Below are 16,190 nucleotides of genomic sequence, written 5' to 3'. Positions count from 1 at the left end.
TACATGTGATGGATGATAGAGTTTGTAAAAGTGTATGAACGGTGCTTGCTCTAAGATGAGCACCAACAGCTGGAAGCAGAGGTGGGGATCCTTAGACTCACCTCCAATTTGAAGACTGTCCCTTTAGCACTGGGTGATTTGGTGCAAGTCACTCCTAATATGTGTCCTGGTGTTTAAAAGAGTGAGTGTATTTTTTCAGAGGTGTCTGATTTGCAGTCAGGAAGAGGCTTAAACCTTCAGAGAATCTGGCTCTTAGGATTCAGACTTAGAAAAAAGGGAATAATGAGAAACACTTCATTTGCCTGGTTCATTAAAGAAGATTTTGGATAAAGAGTCTAGTTTCATGCTTGAAAAAACCAGCCAAGCAACCAAGCAACAACCACTGCCAAAAAGCCCCACCTCAAGTAAGAAAAACACAAAAACTAGTTGTCTGGTAATTGCCAAAAGGTGACCTGAGTTAAGCCGACTTTAAAATTTGAAAAGGCAGCAAAGAGCATCTGAAAAGGGAAATGGATGAGGAAGAAGAGGGGGAAGATGTAGAATTAACTGAGGAGGGACAGTAGACCCTGTCTTTGTTGTTGATCATTTTGATTTATAAACAGAGGAATTCATTTCCTAGTTAAATTGTTAGAAGTAAATCATTCATGGAAGAACCATCTGTGTTCTTTATGGCTAATTTATCCCCATAGAAAAAACAATATATTGAGGCAAAATCTGCTAAAGTGGTTTTTTTATGTCACTTTGAAGATTTGCTTTTAAACTTATTTCTTATGTGACAGAAAGTTCATGCTGCACTTCCTACTCATTAAAATTCAGAGACTCATAAAAGAATGCTGTTATTAATGAGGAGAATATAAATTTGCAGCTGCTTAAACTTTCTGTATACAAAGAGTTTGGAAAAGTGATTGGAAAAGTGGAGCAGATTTCTTAAATTGAGAAAATGTTCTAGATAAAAGAATATTGAGGTGTTGGGGAACTGATGGTGTTATGAGAGAGCTAAATCATTCCCCAGATCAGCTTATTAACCTGATGAGTGAACAAGATGTAATATGGCTTTTTGAAGATTTACTTCTCTGCTTTGTAGAATTTTTTAGATGTTAATACCTTAACCATCATTCGCATAATATAATTATGCTATTATATAGCTTCACATAAGACTTACACATCAGGGAGGTCCTGTCTCAGCGGTAACAAACCAGAGTAGCATCCATAAGGATGCGGGTTTAATCCCTGGTCTTGCTCAGTGGGTTAAGGATCCAGTGTTGCCATGAGCTGTGGTGTAGATCACAGATGTGCCTTGGATTCTGCGTTGTTGTGGGCTACAGCTCCGATTCACCCCTAGCCTGGAAATTTTCATATGCTGAGGGTGTGGCCCTAAAAAGACCCCCCCCCCCGCCCCCCGCCAAAAAGGACTTCCACATCAGCCTTTCATGCTTTGTTTAGTTTTTCCTGTTAAAAACACTGCATGTTTGTGTGTGGTTTTGCTTTTTTTCTATGTGTGTTTGTGTGTATGTTATCTGCTTTTATTTTCTGTTTTTATTCTGTGTGTGTTTGTCTTCAGTTTTTATTCTCCATGTATCCTCTCCAAATTTTTAACATGCTTCTTATACTGTGGTGTCTTTAACCAGAAAGGCTCCTCAAGTTTTTGCCAGTGTTGAATCAATGCGAGGCAGGGAGACTGATGGTTCTGAATTTAATCTTCATCATCATAGAAAATAATGTTGCCTCTTCCCTTATCCAGAAGTCAGATCAGTTTGTGCCAAATCTCTCATATAACACAGATGTTGGCAAATGGAGGTATTACCAAGGCATTCATTTATAGCAGAAATGAACCAAGCATATGTTTCAGAATTCCCCCAGCTAATGCCATGCCCCCTTCCAAGCTGGGTTTTTGGAACAGTGGTATGAGTTGAAGGGTTTTGAGAAATGTCACTGATTTCATGATTCATATGAACACCATGAACACTATGTACACAAGAGTACATTTCTATAATAATTTATACACTTTAAGCCCTATCCGCTTTACAGGATATCCTCATATGCTCCCAATTGAGCTCCTTTGTATGATGACCCACAGCCCTTAGTAAATATAAACGTCAGTGCTGGGGGAATTCCAAGGAGGGGGCAATAAAATGCAGCTGCCTATGCCTCCATCTCCAGTGGGGAAATATTTGCCTTGAAGAGTTTTCCTCAGGGACCTGTGAACCCTTGATAAGCACTGGCTACTGAGCGTCTGACAGGCCCGTCTGAGGTCTGGGCTTCTTGGTTCCCAGTGAGGCTCCTTATCGCATGGACAGCATCAGCAAACATCAGTATGACATACATCTTAAAAATCCAGCGGCAACAATCTGAACTCATCAGTAAAGGAAGAATGCAAAACACTATTAGCTTAAAGAAACCTCGAGAAGTCACTGGATGGAAAATTTTATCACTACAAAGACACAGTCAAAGTGAGGCAAGGCGAGGGAGGCACAGGTGCTGAAACATCTGACCGTAAGCCGGGGCCTTTGCACCAGGTGCCCAGCCCTGCTATCATGACCACTCCCCTGTTCACTCAAGATGGCCTGGTGTATGACCTCTTTCCCTGGAGTGATTAGTCCTTGAGACCCTTTGCACTCTCAAAAGTCTCTGTTTGGTGGGTAATCTGATGAATGGTGAAATGTTTTTAATGGCTCAAATGCATAAGTATTGTGTACCCAGAGAACTGAAGCAATGTGGGTAAGAGGTGGCTTCTGTAAATAGCGAACCTGCAGGCAAGCCTCATCAGTAGCGCTTGGTGGATTTCAGCCTTCCTGTGACAGAGGGCATCACAGTGACTCAGTTAAAGAATGATGTCATCATTTGAATGTCTTGTCAAGGTCGTTAAATATATGAATAAAGTTAAACTTTTTAAATAAAAGAAATATAGATTAAATGAGTCACTGCAGACTCCATTGCTGGCTATGGTGTGGATAAGCAGACATTTTCACACATTGCTGATGGGTGCGTGAACCTCTGTAAACTTTTTAGAAGAAGCTATTGAAATGTATACATCTAAGAGTTCCCATTGTGGCTCAGTGGGTTAAGAACCCGACTAGTTCCATGAGAATGCCGGTTCAATCCCTGGCCTTTCTCAGTTGGTTAAGGATCCAGTGTTTCTCTGAGCTCTGATGTAAGTTGAAGATGTGGCTTGGATGATCCCCGCTTTGCCGTGGCTGTGACTTAAGCTGGTAGCTGCAGCTCCAATTCGATCCCTAGCCTGGGGAACTTCCATGTGCTACAGGTGTGGCCCTAAGAAAAAAAAGAAAAAGAAAACAAAGAAAAAGAAAAAAAAAAGAAATACATCTACCTATGTAGTTAGAGCTGTATGGCATTTTATTTATTTGGTTTATTTTCATACAAGTGCAGTTTTTCTGTTTGATTTTTGTTATTCAATTACCTTTATGGAAAAGAAATTCTTTTCTCTTACTGGGCATGGGATACAGTTATTTATCTTTTTCTGAGCTTTTAAGCAGGTAGAAAATCTTTTTAAATGGAAACTTTTATTACACATGATGATTTGTATCATTAAACTTGAAAGCTTTTTAATGCTTTTTTTTTTGTCTTTTGTCTTTGTTGTTGTTGTTGTTGTTGTTGCTATTTCTTGGGCCGCTCCCGCGGCAAATGGAGATTCCCAGGCTAGGGGTTGAATTGGAGCTGTAGCCACAGGCCTACGCCAGAGCCACAGCAACGCGGGATCCGAGCCGCGTCTGCAACCTACACCACAGCTCACGGCAACGCCGGATCGTTAACCCACTGAGCAAGGGCAGGGACCGAACCCGCAACCTCATGGTTCCTAGTCGGATTCGTTAACCACTGCGCCATGACGGGAACTCCAACTTGAAAGCTTTTTTGTTGTTGTTGTTCACTGAGAAGCGTTTCAATAATTATGTTTTTGACAAAATATCTCAAACTATACAAATATAGAATCTTTAATAGTTTTAAAAGAATCATGACAATGACACAGTTCAATATAAAAATATTACGTTGACATTTTGGGATTCTAGATGTGATTTACTTGTGAACACATGAAATTAAAGATGACCAGTTAAGGAGTTCCCATTGTGGCCCAGCAGGTTAATGACCCAACATAGTCTCCATGAGGGTGCAGGTTCAATCCCTGGCCTCACGAAGTACGTTAAGAATCCAGCTTTGCTGCAAGCTGCAGTGTAGGTTACAGATGTGGCTTGGATCCGGGGTTGCTGTGGCATGGCCACAGCTGCAGCTCTGATTCAACCCCTGGCCCAGGAACTTCCATGTGCCACAGGTGTAGCCATAAAAAGAAAACAAAAGAAAAGATGACTGGTTAATATTTTGGACATTATTACTTCATTGTCTTTATTTATTCATTGAAGTCAGGTGGCTCATATTTTATTTAGCAAAACATTTTGATATTATTACTACTTTTGCATGCTTGTAGAACATTTATTTAAATTAACATTAGAGAATCTCTAAAGGAAGGGAAAAGTGAAATACCAATAGTAACTAATATAAAGTATTGTAAGATTAGAAATCTCTAGTTTTTTTGGGGGGGATCATGCGTATCTGTTTGGTTGTCTGCTTGACTTCATATGAGATTTTGCCCTCATTTTACTAATCTCTTATCCCCATTACAAAAAAAAAAAAAATTCTCTCTAGGTCTTATTTTAGTCTCTGAAGAAATGAAAAGAAGAGTAGCGGAAAATGGGTGAGATGGAGTGGGAGATAAAATCAGAATAGTTTCAATCAGTAAAAAGCCTGAAAGTACTTTAGTGAACTATAAACAAAATATGATAGTACATATCCTGTAAGAATCTATGATTACTCATAATTTATTCATGACTATGTTAAAAATGTAGCCCTGTGCATAATTACTTAATGTATGTTTAAAATTTAAACATTGAATTTAAAATTGAGAAGAGTAGTATACTTTCTAATGATCTGAATAGTTCTGGAGCCTTATAAGGTTAGTTATTTCAGTAATAGTCTCCCATCTTCCTACATCTAATATTGGGTTCAGTATATATCAGCAGATATTTTTTTGGTCATGCAGTTTAGCGTTTATAGTAAATCTTAGACCCGAGCCCTTGTAGTAGCTTCCAAAATTATGCTGGTTGTGCATATACTATGCCTTTAGTGGGTTGGGCACTCACATTGGTTGGAGCCAACAATTAAAAAAAAAGCACTCAAGGTTTTAAAGAGTCTTTTATTATTTAAAAGTCATTCTCTCTTGTTCTCTCTTTCTCTTACTCTTGATTTTATTTTATTTATTATTTTTATAGTTTAATGTATTTTAATAGCAAACTTACAGGAACAGCACAGAAGACAGAAAACATTAAAAACATGTAGTTGCATGTAGGACAACTCAGAAAAGTATAGTGAATGGATGGAATCTACTGTATGATAAAAATGCTACAAACACCAGTTAGTTGCAGTCAAGAAAAAATTTACTTGTTTTAAAAAAATCCAAATGTTGGCATTGTCCAGAACAATTTAACAGGTTTATTTACAATTGTTGTAAAGTTGAACTGCTGAAGCTTGTTCACTGAAACATTTTGACTTGCATTAATGCTTTTTTCCCCTCATTTATATTAAAAATTAACACACAAATGAAAATGGAAAAACTGCCAATACCTGATTTCTGTCCCCTATTTTTCCACTTGCAGTTGTATACTTAGGTACATTTTGACCTCATGGGAAAAAAAATCTAACATTCAGAATTACCAATAATAGGAAGAAGAGAATTTTTTTTTTTTTTTTTTGTAAAGAATGAAATGCTTCCCATCATGGTGGATTTTTAAGCACGTTTTCCATGTATGAGGCATGTTAGCTGGATGTCTTTTGGCATAATTGTTACACGTTTGGCATGGATAGCACACAGGCTGGTGTCTTCAAAAAGGCCAACCAGATAGGCCTCACTTGCCTCCTGCAAAGCACCAATAGCTGCACTCTGGAAGCACAGATCTGTTTCGAACTCCTGAGCAATTCTCTGCACCAAACGCTGGAAGGGAAGCTTGCAAATCAGAAGTTCAGTGGCTAGGTTCGGCTCCTGGCTGGCTCGCCACCCACCCCCCCAAAAGTTCAGTGGACTAATTTCAGAGTGCCACGGTACCAGGCTTGTGCCTCCAGTAGAGGGCGCACTTTTATGTGTGGCTTTTGTAGTTAGTTGCTTCCCCAGTGTTTTACCACAGGTTGATTTGTGGGTGATCTGCTTTGTATGAGCCATGGTATGGAGACCTCCTTACTTACCCTTCTCTCCTTAGGCTGGAGCTCCGCAGGCGAGCTAGAGGCAGCCCTGGCACTGGAGAGCAATGGCGGCCCTGTAGCAGGTGCAAACACAATTATTACTCTTGATTTTAGAGGCTCCAAATAGTCATTGTTCACTAAAAGTGTGGTCCACAGATCAGCAGCCTAGTACCCCCAAAAAAGTACCTTCCTTTTTTGCTTTTTATGGCCTCACCTGTGTGGCACATGGAGGTTCCCAGGATAGGGGTTGAATCAGAGTTACAGCTGCCAGCCTATACCATGGCCACAGCAACACAGGACCCAAGCTGCATCTTCGACCTACACCACAGCTTGCGGCCACGCTGGATCCTTAACCCACTGAGCGAGGCCAGGGATTGAACCTGTATCCTCATGGATACTAGGCAGGTTTCTTAACTGCTGAGCCATGAAGGGAACTCTGACCCTTTACTCATCTTTAAAGATCCTACCGCTTCTGAGGCTGGTATATGTTAACACTGCAAGTCTTTAGCTATGATGTCAAATAACGTCCTGAAAAAGTTTTGACAAAGAAATTTGACTTTTGAGTTATTTTCTTCATAAGAGAATTAAAAAGAAAGTTCCAAGGAGTTTCTGTGGGGAGATTGTGCAACTAAGTTTTTCCATTGCTGACTTTGTGTTAGGTGGTTTCTCTTGCTACCACTTTGTCTATTTATTAGCAAATTGGTTTTCTTCTTCACTCACCTGTGTCTGCTAGAAATGCTTGACATTTTCCACCCACACAGGTTCTGATGACTTCATTTTTACTTGTCCTCTCAAATACTTACCTTTGAAATAAGATGAGCTCTTTATTCACGGGCATAAAGAGAGGTGATTGGTGGAAATGGACTCATATTTTGCCATTACCTTTTGTTAATCACGTCTTAGGTCATCTGATGAACTGCCATTTTCTCTTTGTTTCAGAGAACTATCAAAGTTGTCAGCTAACCTGTACTGAGGATTATGATCTGTATAGGACAAGTTTAGAAGCTCAGATAGCAAGAGTTTGTCAAAGGCCCTGTTTGGATGGAATAATAGGATGTTTAGGAGAGCATATAGACCAACCTCTAGACCATGTCTCTGAGATGCCTTTGTGCCTTCCAGGAGAATTAATGACTTCACTGCAGCCATTCTGTCTTCCAGTAGCTCTAGCTGAAAGTTCTGCCTTTCAGCTCTCTTAAATGCTCTCTCTCTGAACCTTTTAGTTTCAATTTTAGTTTTGTCCTCTGTAGTTTTGCAGAATCAATCAAATCCTTCCCCACATAACAACCTGAGGAAACTCAGCCTTCAAAAACTTGATGTAGCACCTAAATTTCTCTTCTCAAGCTACAGAATGAGTTCCTCATGGGCACTGTTTTCCAAAATACACGTAGAAATCGCAACCAAATCTGTTAGTGAGAGTAGTTAGCAAAGACCTGAATCACGATCACCTGAAACTGGGTCCTTTCCTGTTTCCTTTCCCCTCTTCTAGCGGCAGTTCATTTAATTCTGTTCTGTTCTTGGCCTCTTAGATAAATTTATCTTTATATTTTATTTTATTTGATAAGAATGCTTGTGAAACAGCAGAATCTTCTGAGACAGTTATCTAAAATAACTATAAATTGGAGTTCCCTTCATGGCGCAGTGGTTGACGAATCTGACTAGGAACCATGAGGTTGCAGGTTCGATCCCTGGCCTTGTTCGGTGGGTTAAGGATCCAGCATTGCCGTGAGCTGTGGTGTATGTCACAGATGTGGCTCAGATCCCGCTTTGCTTGTGACTGTGGCGTAGGCCAGCGGCTACAGCTCTGATTAGACCCCTAGCCTGGGAACCTCCATATGCCATGGGAGCAGCCCTAGAAAAGGCAAAAAGACAAAAATAAATAAATAAAAATAAAATAAAATAACTATAAATTAATGCTTATAAAAGATGCTTTTTTTTAAGATCCAAAAGCCATCTTTGGTAAATGAGTGTACAAAGGCATCTGCCAAGCATTTGAGGAGGTCCATAACTGTTGTGATAGTTTAAGGCAAGTCTGTGATTAATATTACAGAATGACTTAAAATCATGAAACTACATCATTGAACAATCTCTGCCTTATTTCTGTATTAAAAGTTCTCTGTGTTCACTTCACAAAGCTTCTAAACAAGGCAAAGATTTTTCTGAATCTAAAGTCTTTGTAGACAGTCTCTCTAGTAATTATGAAGTATTTCATGTTACTAATTTTAAATAACTAATTTGTATGAATGGGTCCAGCAATTACATTGCCTTTTCCATTATAAAGATTGCCTTTGTATGTCGAGACTGTAGAGAGTAGAATTAAGGATCCAGTGTTATCTCTGAGGTGGCACGGGTTCAATCCCTGGCCTGGTGCAGTGGGTTAAGGATCTGGCATTGCTGCAGCTGGGGTGTAGGTCACAACTGTGGCTAGGATTCAGTCCCTGGCCTGGGAACTTCCTTATGCTGTGGGTTCAGCCAAAAAAGGAAAAAAAAAAAGACTATAGGGAGAATGGAGGAATTTTGAATACATGAAATTACTGATAAATATTTTAGAAAGACTATTTATTAGGTTAAAGTAATTCTTTTTTTCTGTTGATTTATTATGGCTAGTTTTAGAGCAAAGTAAATAACCCAGTGAATCAGCAACTGCTAGAATAATTAGCTCAGCCAAAAAAGTTCCCCACTTCTCTCTACCATTCCTCCCTCCTAGAATGGATGGATAGTGGTACTGTGCTTTGGAAAGCAGCTCTATCTCAACATAAGAAAACACCCAAACAAATCTCTTTTAATTCTTCCCATATAAAAGTAAACATAAAGACAGACATTTGGGTAGAGGCTGGTCTGATTATATTCTTACCATGTGTTTGAAAAGTCTTCAAGTTTCTAAGAACTCAGATTTCCCTTCTGGAGAGCTAATGAGGAAACTGGAAGCCATACATTCTAAATAACTGCTCTCCATATGCAGTGGTGTGCTGGTGTAGACTTGTACTGCCTTTTTCTTTTTTTCTCCTTTTTTGGCTACTACACAGCTTATGGAGTTCCTGGGCCAGGGTTCAGGTACAAGCCGCAGCCTCTACCTAACCTGCAGCTGGTAACACTAGATCCCTAACCCACTGTGCTGGGCTGGGATCAAACTTGCATCCCAGGGCTCCCAGGATGCCACTGATCCTGTTATGCCAAAGTGGGAACTCCTGCACTGGCTTTTGAGACCTATTTTTACAGTAAATTTGTGAGCCAGTTGAGTTCACATAGGTATCTTCAAATTGGCCATAGTGAAAGTATTTATACCATGGAAACTGGCAAATGCAACAGATCAGAGCTGGTTATTAAACACTTACCAGCTTCACGTTGTACCTAGCATGTTTGTGTGAAAACAAATAGTTTAATTTCAAAAAATTGAAGTTGTTTATTTATTTTTATTTCTTTACTTATTTTTGCTTTTTAGGGCCACACTCATGTCATATGGAGGTTCCCAGGCTAGGCATGGAATCGGAGCTACAGCTGCTGGCCCACGCCACAGCCATAGCAACGCCAGATCCAAGCCACATTTGCAACCTACACATAGCTCACGGCTACACCGGATCCTTGACCCACTGAGAAGGCCGGGATCGAACCCATAACCTAATGGTTCCTAGTCAGATTTGTTCCCACTGTGCCACGACGGGAACTCCTGAAGTTGTTTATTAATATTAGAACTCTGACATTGTTTTGTAGACTTGTAAGGTTGGAAATATCTTCTAGTCTTTTGTCTACTCTCTTTCTTCAAGTAGGATATTGCTAGAAACATGCTAGATATCATCTGTAACTAACTTAAAAAATTCTGTACTGCATCTCTGTTGATTAATTCTGCAATGTATTCTATTTTGACTGCCCATTCAACATCAGATGAAGTAAGATATCACTTCCAGGATGTCATGTTAATTTAGAATATTTAAAAATTCGCCTCTGAAGTAGAGAGTAAGAGGAAATAATATAATCTTCTAACCCTATCATTTCCTCTGCAAGTGTTTTTTATTCTTTTGCCTTTCTTTGTTTTCTCTTTCTCCCTTCAATCTTTAGTTGCTCCTCATCTTTTCTGTAGAAGAGGAATCTATTTTTATAGCAATATCCATGCTCTTCCATTGTTTACTTTGGCCTCTGGAGATTGGCACTTCTTTTAGGAATATTTTTAGCTGCTAAGATGTGCTAAGACAGGAGCCAATTAATGATGTATTTGTCTACAAGTTCTTGGAGACCTGCAGGGTTTGTTCATTCTGCAAAATGATTTACAGGCTATAATAGGTTAGAGTATCAACAAGTGGAAACCATCGCTAGCACTAATGTCTTTACCCCACGTTTATCACTGAGGGAGGAAGGTCATTGATTACAAGGCCCATCTGTTCCAAAGGTGTGTCCAGTTTCCTTGTACAGCCTTTTGTGAATCAAGTCACTTCAGTGATTGGTCTCCTTGTACAGCTGTTTATCTGTTTCTCAAAATCATGTGTTATATGCATATTTTACCGTGATGTCTTTGAGAAATGGGGTTTTATTTGGGGATGCTATAGTTATTCAACAATATGTTCAGTATATTACATATACCAGGAATGTGTATTTTGAAATCGTCCCTAACCTTAAGAATTGTGTTACCAGTGATTTAAGTATATACCTTTCAAATGAGTGAGTGGACTTATATTATGGCAATAATTTGATGTTGGAGGAAAAATAGATTCATCTCAGTGTGAGTTTTTTCTCTATTTACAGGATGAAACAAGAAGAGTTCTGTTACTATAATCAAGTTCTTTCTTAAAATACCCTTAATCTACTTATTTTTTCTAAGTATTGATGCTACGCTTCTTAGATAGAACTTCACAATTTACAACCCACTTCCATATTTATCTCATTTTCCGTTAGATATTTTCTCTCTGCACTTTTCTTCCCATGTAAGGTCATTGCATAACTGACTATAAGATTTGACAGGGGACTTAAAGGTTATCTGATCAATTACTCAGCCTCTCTGTAAGCTATTTCTAAGAGGAGAAAATATTAGAGGGACAGACAGGCTGACCACTGGGTCAAATAGGGGGATGAAAGTAAATTTTCCTTCTTGTGGGAAGGGTAGACAGTATTATTTTTTACTTTTGTCCCTTTATTTAATAATTTTTTTTTCCCCAGGCTCAGACTGTTAAATATGGATTCTGCTTCAGGGTCTCTCTGGTCAACTTGAGGCCATGAATTCGTCCCATTTGAGGGCTTTACCAGTCAACTGCAGACTTCCGCCACATGCTGAGCCTAAGGGTTTGGGGTTCTGGGGTGTAAAATGCTTATTGCTTTTAAAGCAATGTAAATTTCTTTTTTTCCTTCCCCTCTTTCTCCTTTCTTCCCCCTCCTCTCTCCCTCCTTCCAGATTTAGTTATTTCAAATCATATCAATACATAGTTGGGGCAAATTAAGATTTCCAACCAGTATGGAATTTAAAATCATTTGCTTGCTCCAGTTTGGGATATTTTATTTCTGACTTCAGTAAAATTTTGGATCTTATGTTAAAAAAAATCTTATGTTCTTATTCTTGTTCTGATGAGAGTGCAGATCGTCAGGTACATTGATTGTTCTGTGACGCTGAAGAGGAAGATGGATTCTAAGCCCAGCCAGGCTGAATGGGGTTTGTGAAGTGATTGTCTTTTAACACTGGCTTGATAGATGAAGTAACTGGAAAACTGATCGTTACAAAAAATTGTGGAAAAATTGGTGCAACAGGGAAACTCCATGTCCTGAGCTGATGCAATGCAGCTTTTCCAAGTGTGATTCCTCAGCTGCAGAATCAGGAGGCAGCATAACTACTGTGTAAACAGGAAGATAAATTTGATAGTGAGGAAAGGCAGATGAAGGCAAAAACAGCCTTTCCCAAGTGTACTGGGAAGAGTGCTTGCTGCCTTTTCCTCCCGTTGCCAGGAGAGAGACGAACCAACACCTGGGTACATGTGCGTCACCAATTTCATCCACAAGGAATGACGTCCCTTTTAAACCTGGGATTTATTCCATGTAGACAGTGTAAACAGGAATGCACATGGCATCCTGTTGTAAAATCCATTTTTATAGCTGCAGAAAGGAAAATTAAGTGCTGATGAAAACGTGTCACTCTTCTGTTCAACAAATTGAAAGTAAATTGACACAGAGAGGCTTAGTCCAAGTGCAAAGTCTTCTATTTTATCTCTGTTTCTGGATGAATGATTGTGAAGGCAAAATCTCTTCAGAACCCTTTTTTGGGACCTTACAATAAAAATAGCCTTAGGGCACTGCCTGCCTAGAGAGTTTTGTGGTTCTGTGACCAAGGAGATTAATCTTCTTTCTAGGAAATCAGCTGTTCACACACTGCTGCTGCCTTCATTCTCAAAGAAGAATTTTCATTTTTGCCTGAGGATGTGGGTTGGAGTTACAAGTGCTGACGCCTGGGGGCACAGACCCCTGGCACTGCCTCAGGCCCCTCTAGCTACTCAATTATTCCCTTTGCTGTTCCAGAAAGGTTTTCAGGGTCCATGACCGCACCTACATCTCCAGGGCAAGTTCTACTGTCAGCCATGCTGCTGGGTGAATGGGATTTAGAAGACAATTCCTTTATTGTTTACTCGTGGATTTATTTAGCTGAGAATTCTGTGCTCTCACTGTGTCTCAGACTTTATGCTGGACTTGGCTGATATGCAAGGGAGCTGACGTGACCCCAACCCACTGTATAGGGTGTGGGGTGGGGATTAAGCAAATATTTGCATTGATTAATGGACATTTTCCAACTAATGTACTGAAAGTAACAATGGAGCTGGACTTAATCGAAGCTACTCTAAGGAAACCATAGTTGTCTGTGATGGGCAGGATGAGAGGGTCTCAGTAAGAGCCCTGTGCAGAAGGGAGCGTGGCCGGAAGACAAGGGGAGATGGTGCCTCAGGAGATCCCAGGGCACCAGGCCAGACCTCCTGGGGCTTAGAGACCTCCGCACAGAGCAATTTGGTTTTGGTTTTGGTGGTGAAGGCCAATAGGGAGTTGGCAGATGAATTTTCAAGCAGAGGGAACCAGACAAGGGTTGAATTTTGAAAAGGTAGTCCTGGCTTTGGGAGGGAAACAGGCTAGAGAGAGGCCCGAGAAGCATGGTGATATTTCCGTTTGGAACCTTCAAGCAGGTTGGTTCCAGATCTGACATTTCTTCATTATTGCCTCCCCTTGAACACTGTTGGTGTGAGTCTGTGCTTTCCTCCATGCTCTGCCTCCCCTGCATTTAGGGATGCTGATTTTCTTCCTTTGGGGGGGGCCCTTTAGTGTCTGACACTGGAGTTTACATATTTGCATACATTCAACAAATGCTGCGACTCTTTTCCATGCGTCAGTAGGCTTAAAAGATTACAGCCCTTTTGTATTCTGGTGACAGTATTATCTAGGGTCTAATTAATTCCTGAAGACAGAGGAGGTGTATAAAAATATGCTCTTTTGCTAAGTCATATATGCCTTGCATTTTATTTCCATATGTGAATATCTTTAATAAAATGACCTTGACAGTTCTATCTTGATGTCAACCTAAAGCAATGCTGTCGTCATTACTATTACAATCTCCTTACAAATATAATAGACATATTCGGAGGAGATTGTTCCTGAGATTTCATTCAGAGTCGAAGAGGCAACAAGAGGCAAAACCATATTGGAAATTTTCTGATTCTGAAAACATAAATAAATAATGCAGCTATAGGGAGTGGTACAGCCTGTGGCAGACTGGAAAGAGCATGCTCTATCCCAGAGCATTCAGATTCAGACACAAGATATGCTATGACAGCCCAACAAAACACTGGGATGCCAAATTTGGCCAAGTGACTATAACTTTGCTATTTTTATTTTTTTGTTTTTAGTTCCGTACCCATGGCACATGGAAGTTCCCAGGCTAGGGATCAAATCAGAGCTACAGCTGCTGGCCTACACCACAGCTCACGGCAACCCCGGATCCTTAACCCATTAAACAAGGCCAGGGATCAAACCATGACCTCACTGGTCCTAGTTGGGTTCGTTACCGCTGAGCCACAAAGGGAACTCCTGCTATTTCTTTTTTTTTTTTTAAAACAATAAATTTTTTTTTTCCTTTTAATCCAGAGGAGTAATAGAAAATTTCAGTGTGATCAACTACTTTCTGCAGGTTGTGGACCAAGCTCTTTTGAGTTTCTCAGTTATGTTGAGGTAGGGAGTCATGACCAGAATGACTGCAATACTACAGTCTTATAAAATAACTTTGGGAGGCAGACTTATGAGACTGCCTCCTGGCTTCTTGGTCCCTGTTTCTTTTGTAGTAGACTGCTGTCGTTTCTCCTGTGTCTCAGTCAGGAGAACACCCATTAAGGGAGTGAGTTTCACAGAAAGGAAGATTCTTATGAAATCAGCAGCAAAAAAAAAATCTCTTTCCACATCATACATACCTTCTGGGCAAATTCCTGAAGGTAGTTTATTAGAGACCTTCCCTCCAAGTGAAAAATGAGGGGCATATAAATAGCACTGACCCTGCTCCCACCTGATTTTAGATTAAGATTAGCTTCAGCTCAGGCTGAGAGGTCACACAGGACATGGCTTCTACAGTTAGCAGTCATTCAAACCACACACCCAGGAATCTCATGCAAAGAATATTTAGATAACAGATTTCTAGGAGAAAGATAAGACTTTCTTCTTCTCCTCCCTCCATCTCCCCCTCCATTTCCCCCCTTTCCCTCTTCCCCTCCTCCTCCCCACCTCCTCTTCCTCCTCCTCCTCACCAGGGGTGAGCAGTCTCAGTGATTTTTACAAAAATGGGAGGAGCTTTTCCACTATAGAAATTGGGTCTGTTGGATGGATGAAGCAGAAAGGAGCTGAACAATAGGTTAATTTAGATTGCTTTGTTGCTTTGCTCTGAAATTTTATTATTTCTCCTAAAATGCAGAGGAACAGGCAGCATGATTTATGTTTGAATTCTGGGCCCTTCAGCAAAAATGATCCTCTTGAGCTGTATCTCTGCAATAGTGATAAAAATATCTGTCTTCGGAGTTCCTGTTGTGGCTTGGTGGAAACAAATCTGACGAGCATCCATGAGGATGCTCGTTCGATCCTGGGCCTCCCTCAGTGGGTTGAGGATCCGGTGTTGCCATGAGCTGTGGTGTAAGTTGCACACACGGCTCGGATCTGGTGTTGTTGTGGCTGTGGTTCATTGTGGTTCATTGTTGTGGCTCTGAATGGATTCGACCCCTAGCCTGGGAACTTTCATATGCCACGGTGCCGCCCCAAAAGACAAACAAACAAACAAAATCTCTTTTCTGTACTTTAGTGGGCTGTTATAGAAAGAAAACTAGATTATACATGATAAAGCACCTCACAATGGTAAGATAATGTGATGCAATAATAATAGTATTTTAAAAAATAGGAAACACATAGGGCTTGTTTTGTTGCCAGGCACTCTTCTAAGCATTTATACTTATTATTTAGTTCTTATAATCACCTTATGAGGTAGAATCTAGCATCTCATTTACAGATGGGGAAACAGGGCCCCAGAGAGCTGAAGTAACTACTCAAGACCAGCCAGTAAGAGTTGCTGCCAGGTTTGGACCCACACAGTCTGGCTCTAGAAATTAATGCTTTTAGTCACTGCAGGTTAAAAAAAAAAGAAAAAAAAATGTAGAGGGTCAGCATTTGAATCCTGGCTTATTTGGCTTTGTAACTGAGGTCAGGCCTCCTACGTAGTCTGAACTTGTTTGCTTACCATAGAATAGAGATGGGTAATAATACCTGTTTTAAGCTGTTTGGTGAGGACTAAATAAGAAAATATGAAAGTTCAGTGTTTAAGGATAGGAGGCACACAATGTGCTATTATTAATTATTGGGCATATCATGGTATATTTGTCTGCTCAGGCGGCCATAAAAAAATACAACAGATGTTTATATTTTCACAGTTCTGGAATTGGGAAGTTCAAGGTTAAGGTACC

At 40.1% G+C, this 16,190-nt stretch overlaps 2 protein-coding genes across 2 annotated transcripts in view; one reads left to right on the top strand and one right to left on the bottom strand.

The window, feature by feature from the left end:
* CPE (carboxypeptidase E) overlaps window positions 1–16,190 on the top strand; it is a 125,111-nt gene that overhangs the window by 73,722 nt on the left and 35,199 nt on the right. The window lies entirely within an intron of this gene.
* LOC125137900 (histone H3.3-like) lies at window positions 5,795–6,223 on the bottom strand. The gene has a single exon (XM_047799025.1). The coding sequence runs from the start codon at window positions 6,221–6,223 to the stop codon at window positions 5,795–5,797; it is 429 nt and encodes a 142-aa protein (XP_047654981.1).

The sequence above is a fragment of the Phacochoerus africanus genome, chromosome 10 (genome assembly GCF_016906955.1).
Source record: "Phacochoerus africanus isolate WHEZ1 chromosome 10, ROS_Pafr_v1, whole genome shotgun sequence".
Taxonomy (NCBI): domain Eukaryota; kingdom Metazoa; phylum Chordata; class Mammalia; order Artiodactyla; family Suidae; genus Phacochoerus; species Phacochoerus africanus.
Note: the sequence above shows the minus strand (reverse complement) of the source record. Positions and strands in the feature narration are given on the sequence as shown.

What these genes read in the sequence shown, in the direction of transcription:
- LOC125137900 (XM_047799025.1), bottom strand. Translation starts at nt 6,223, where the DNA reads ATGGCTCATACAAAGCAGATCACCCACAAATCAACCTGTGGTAAAACA.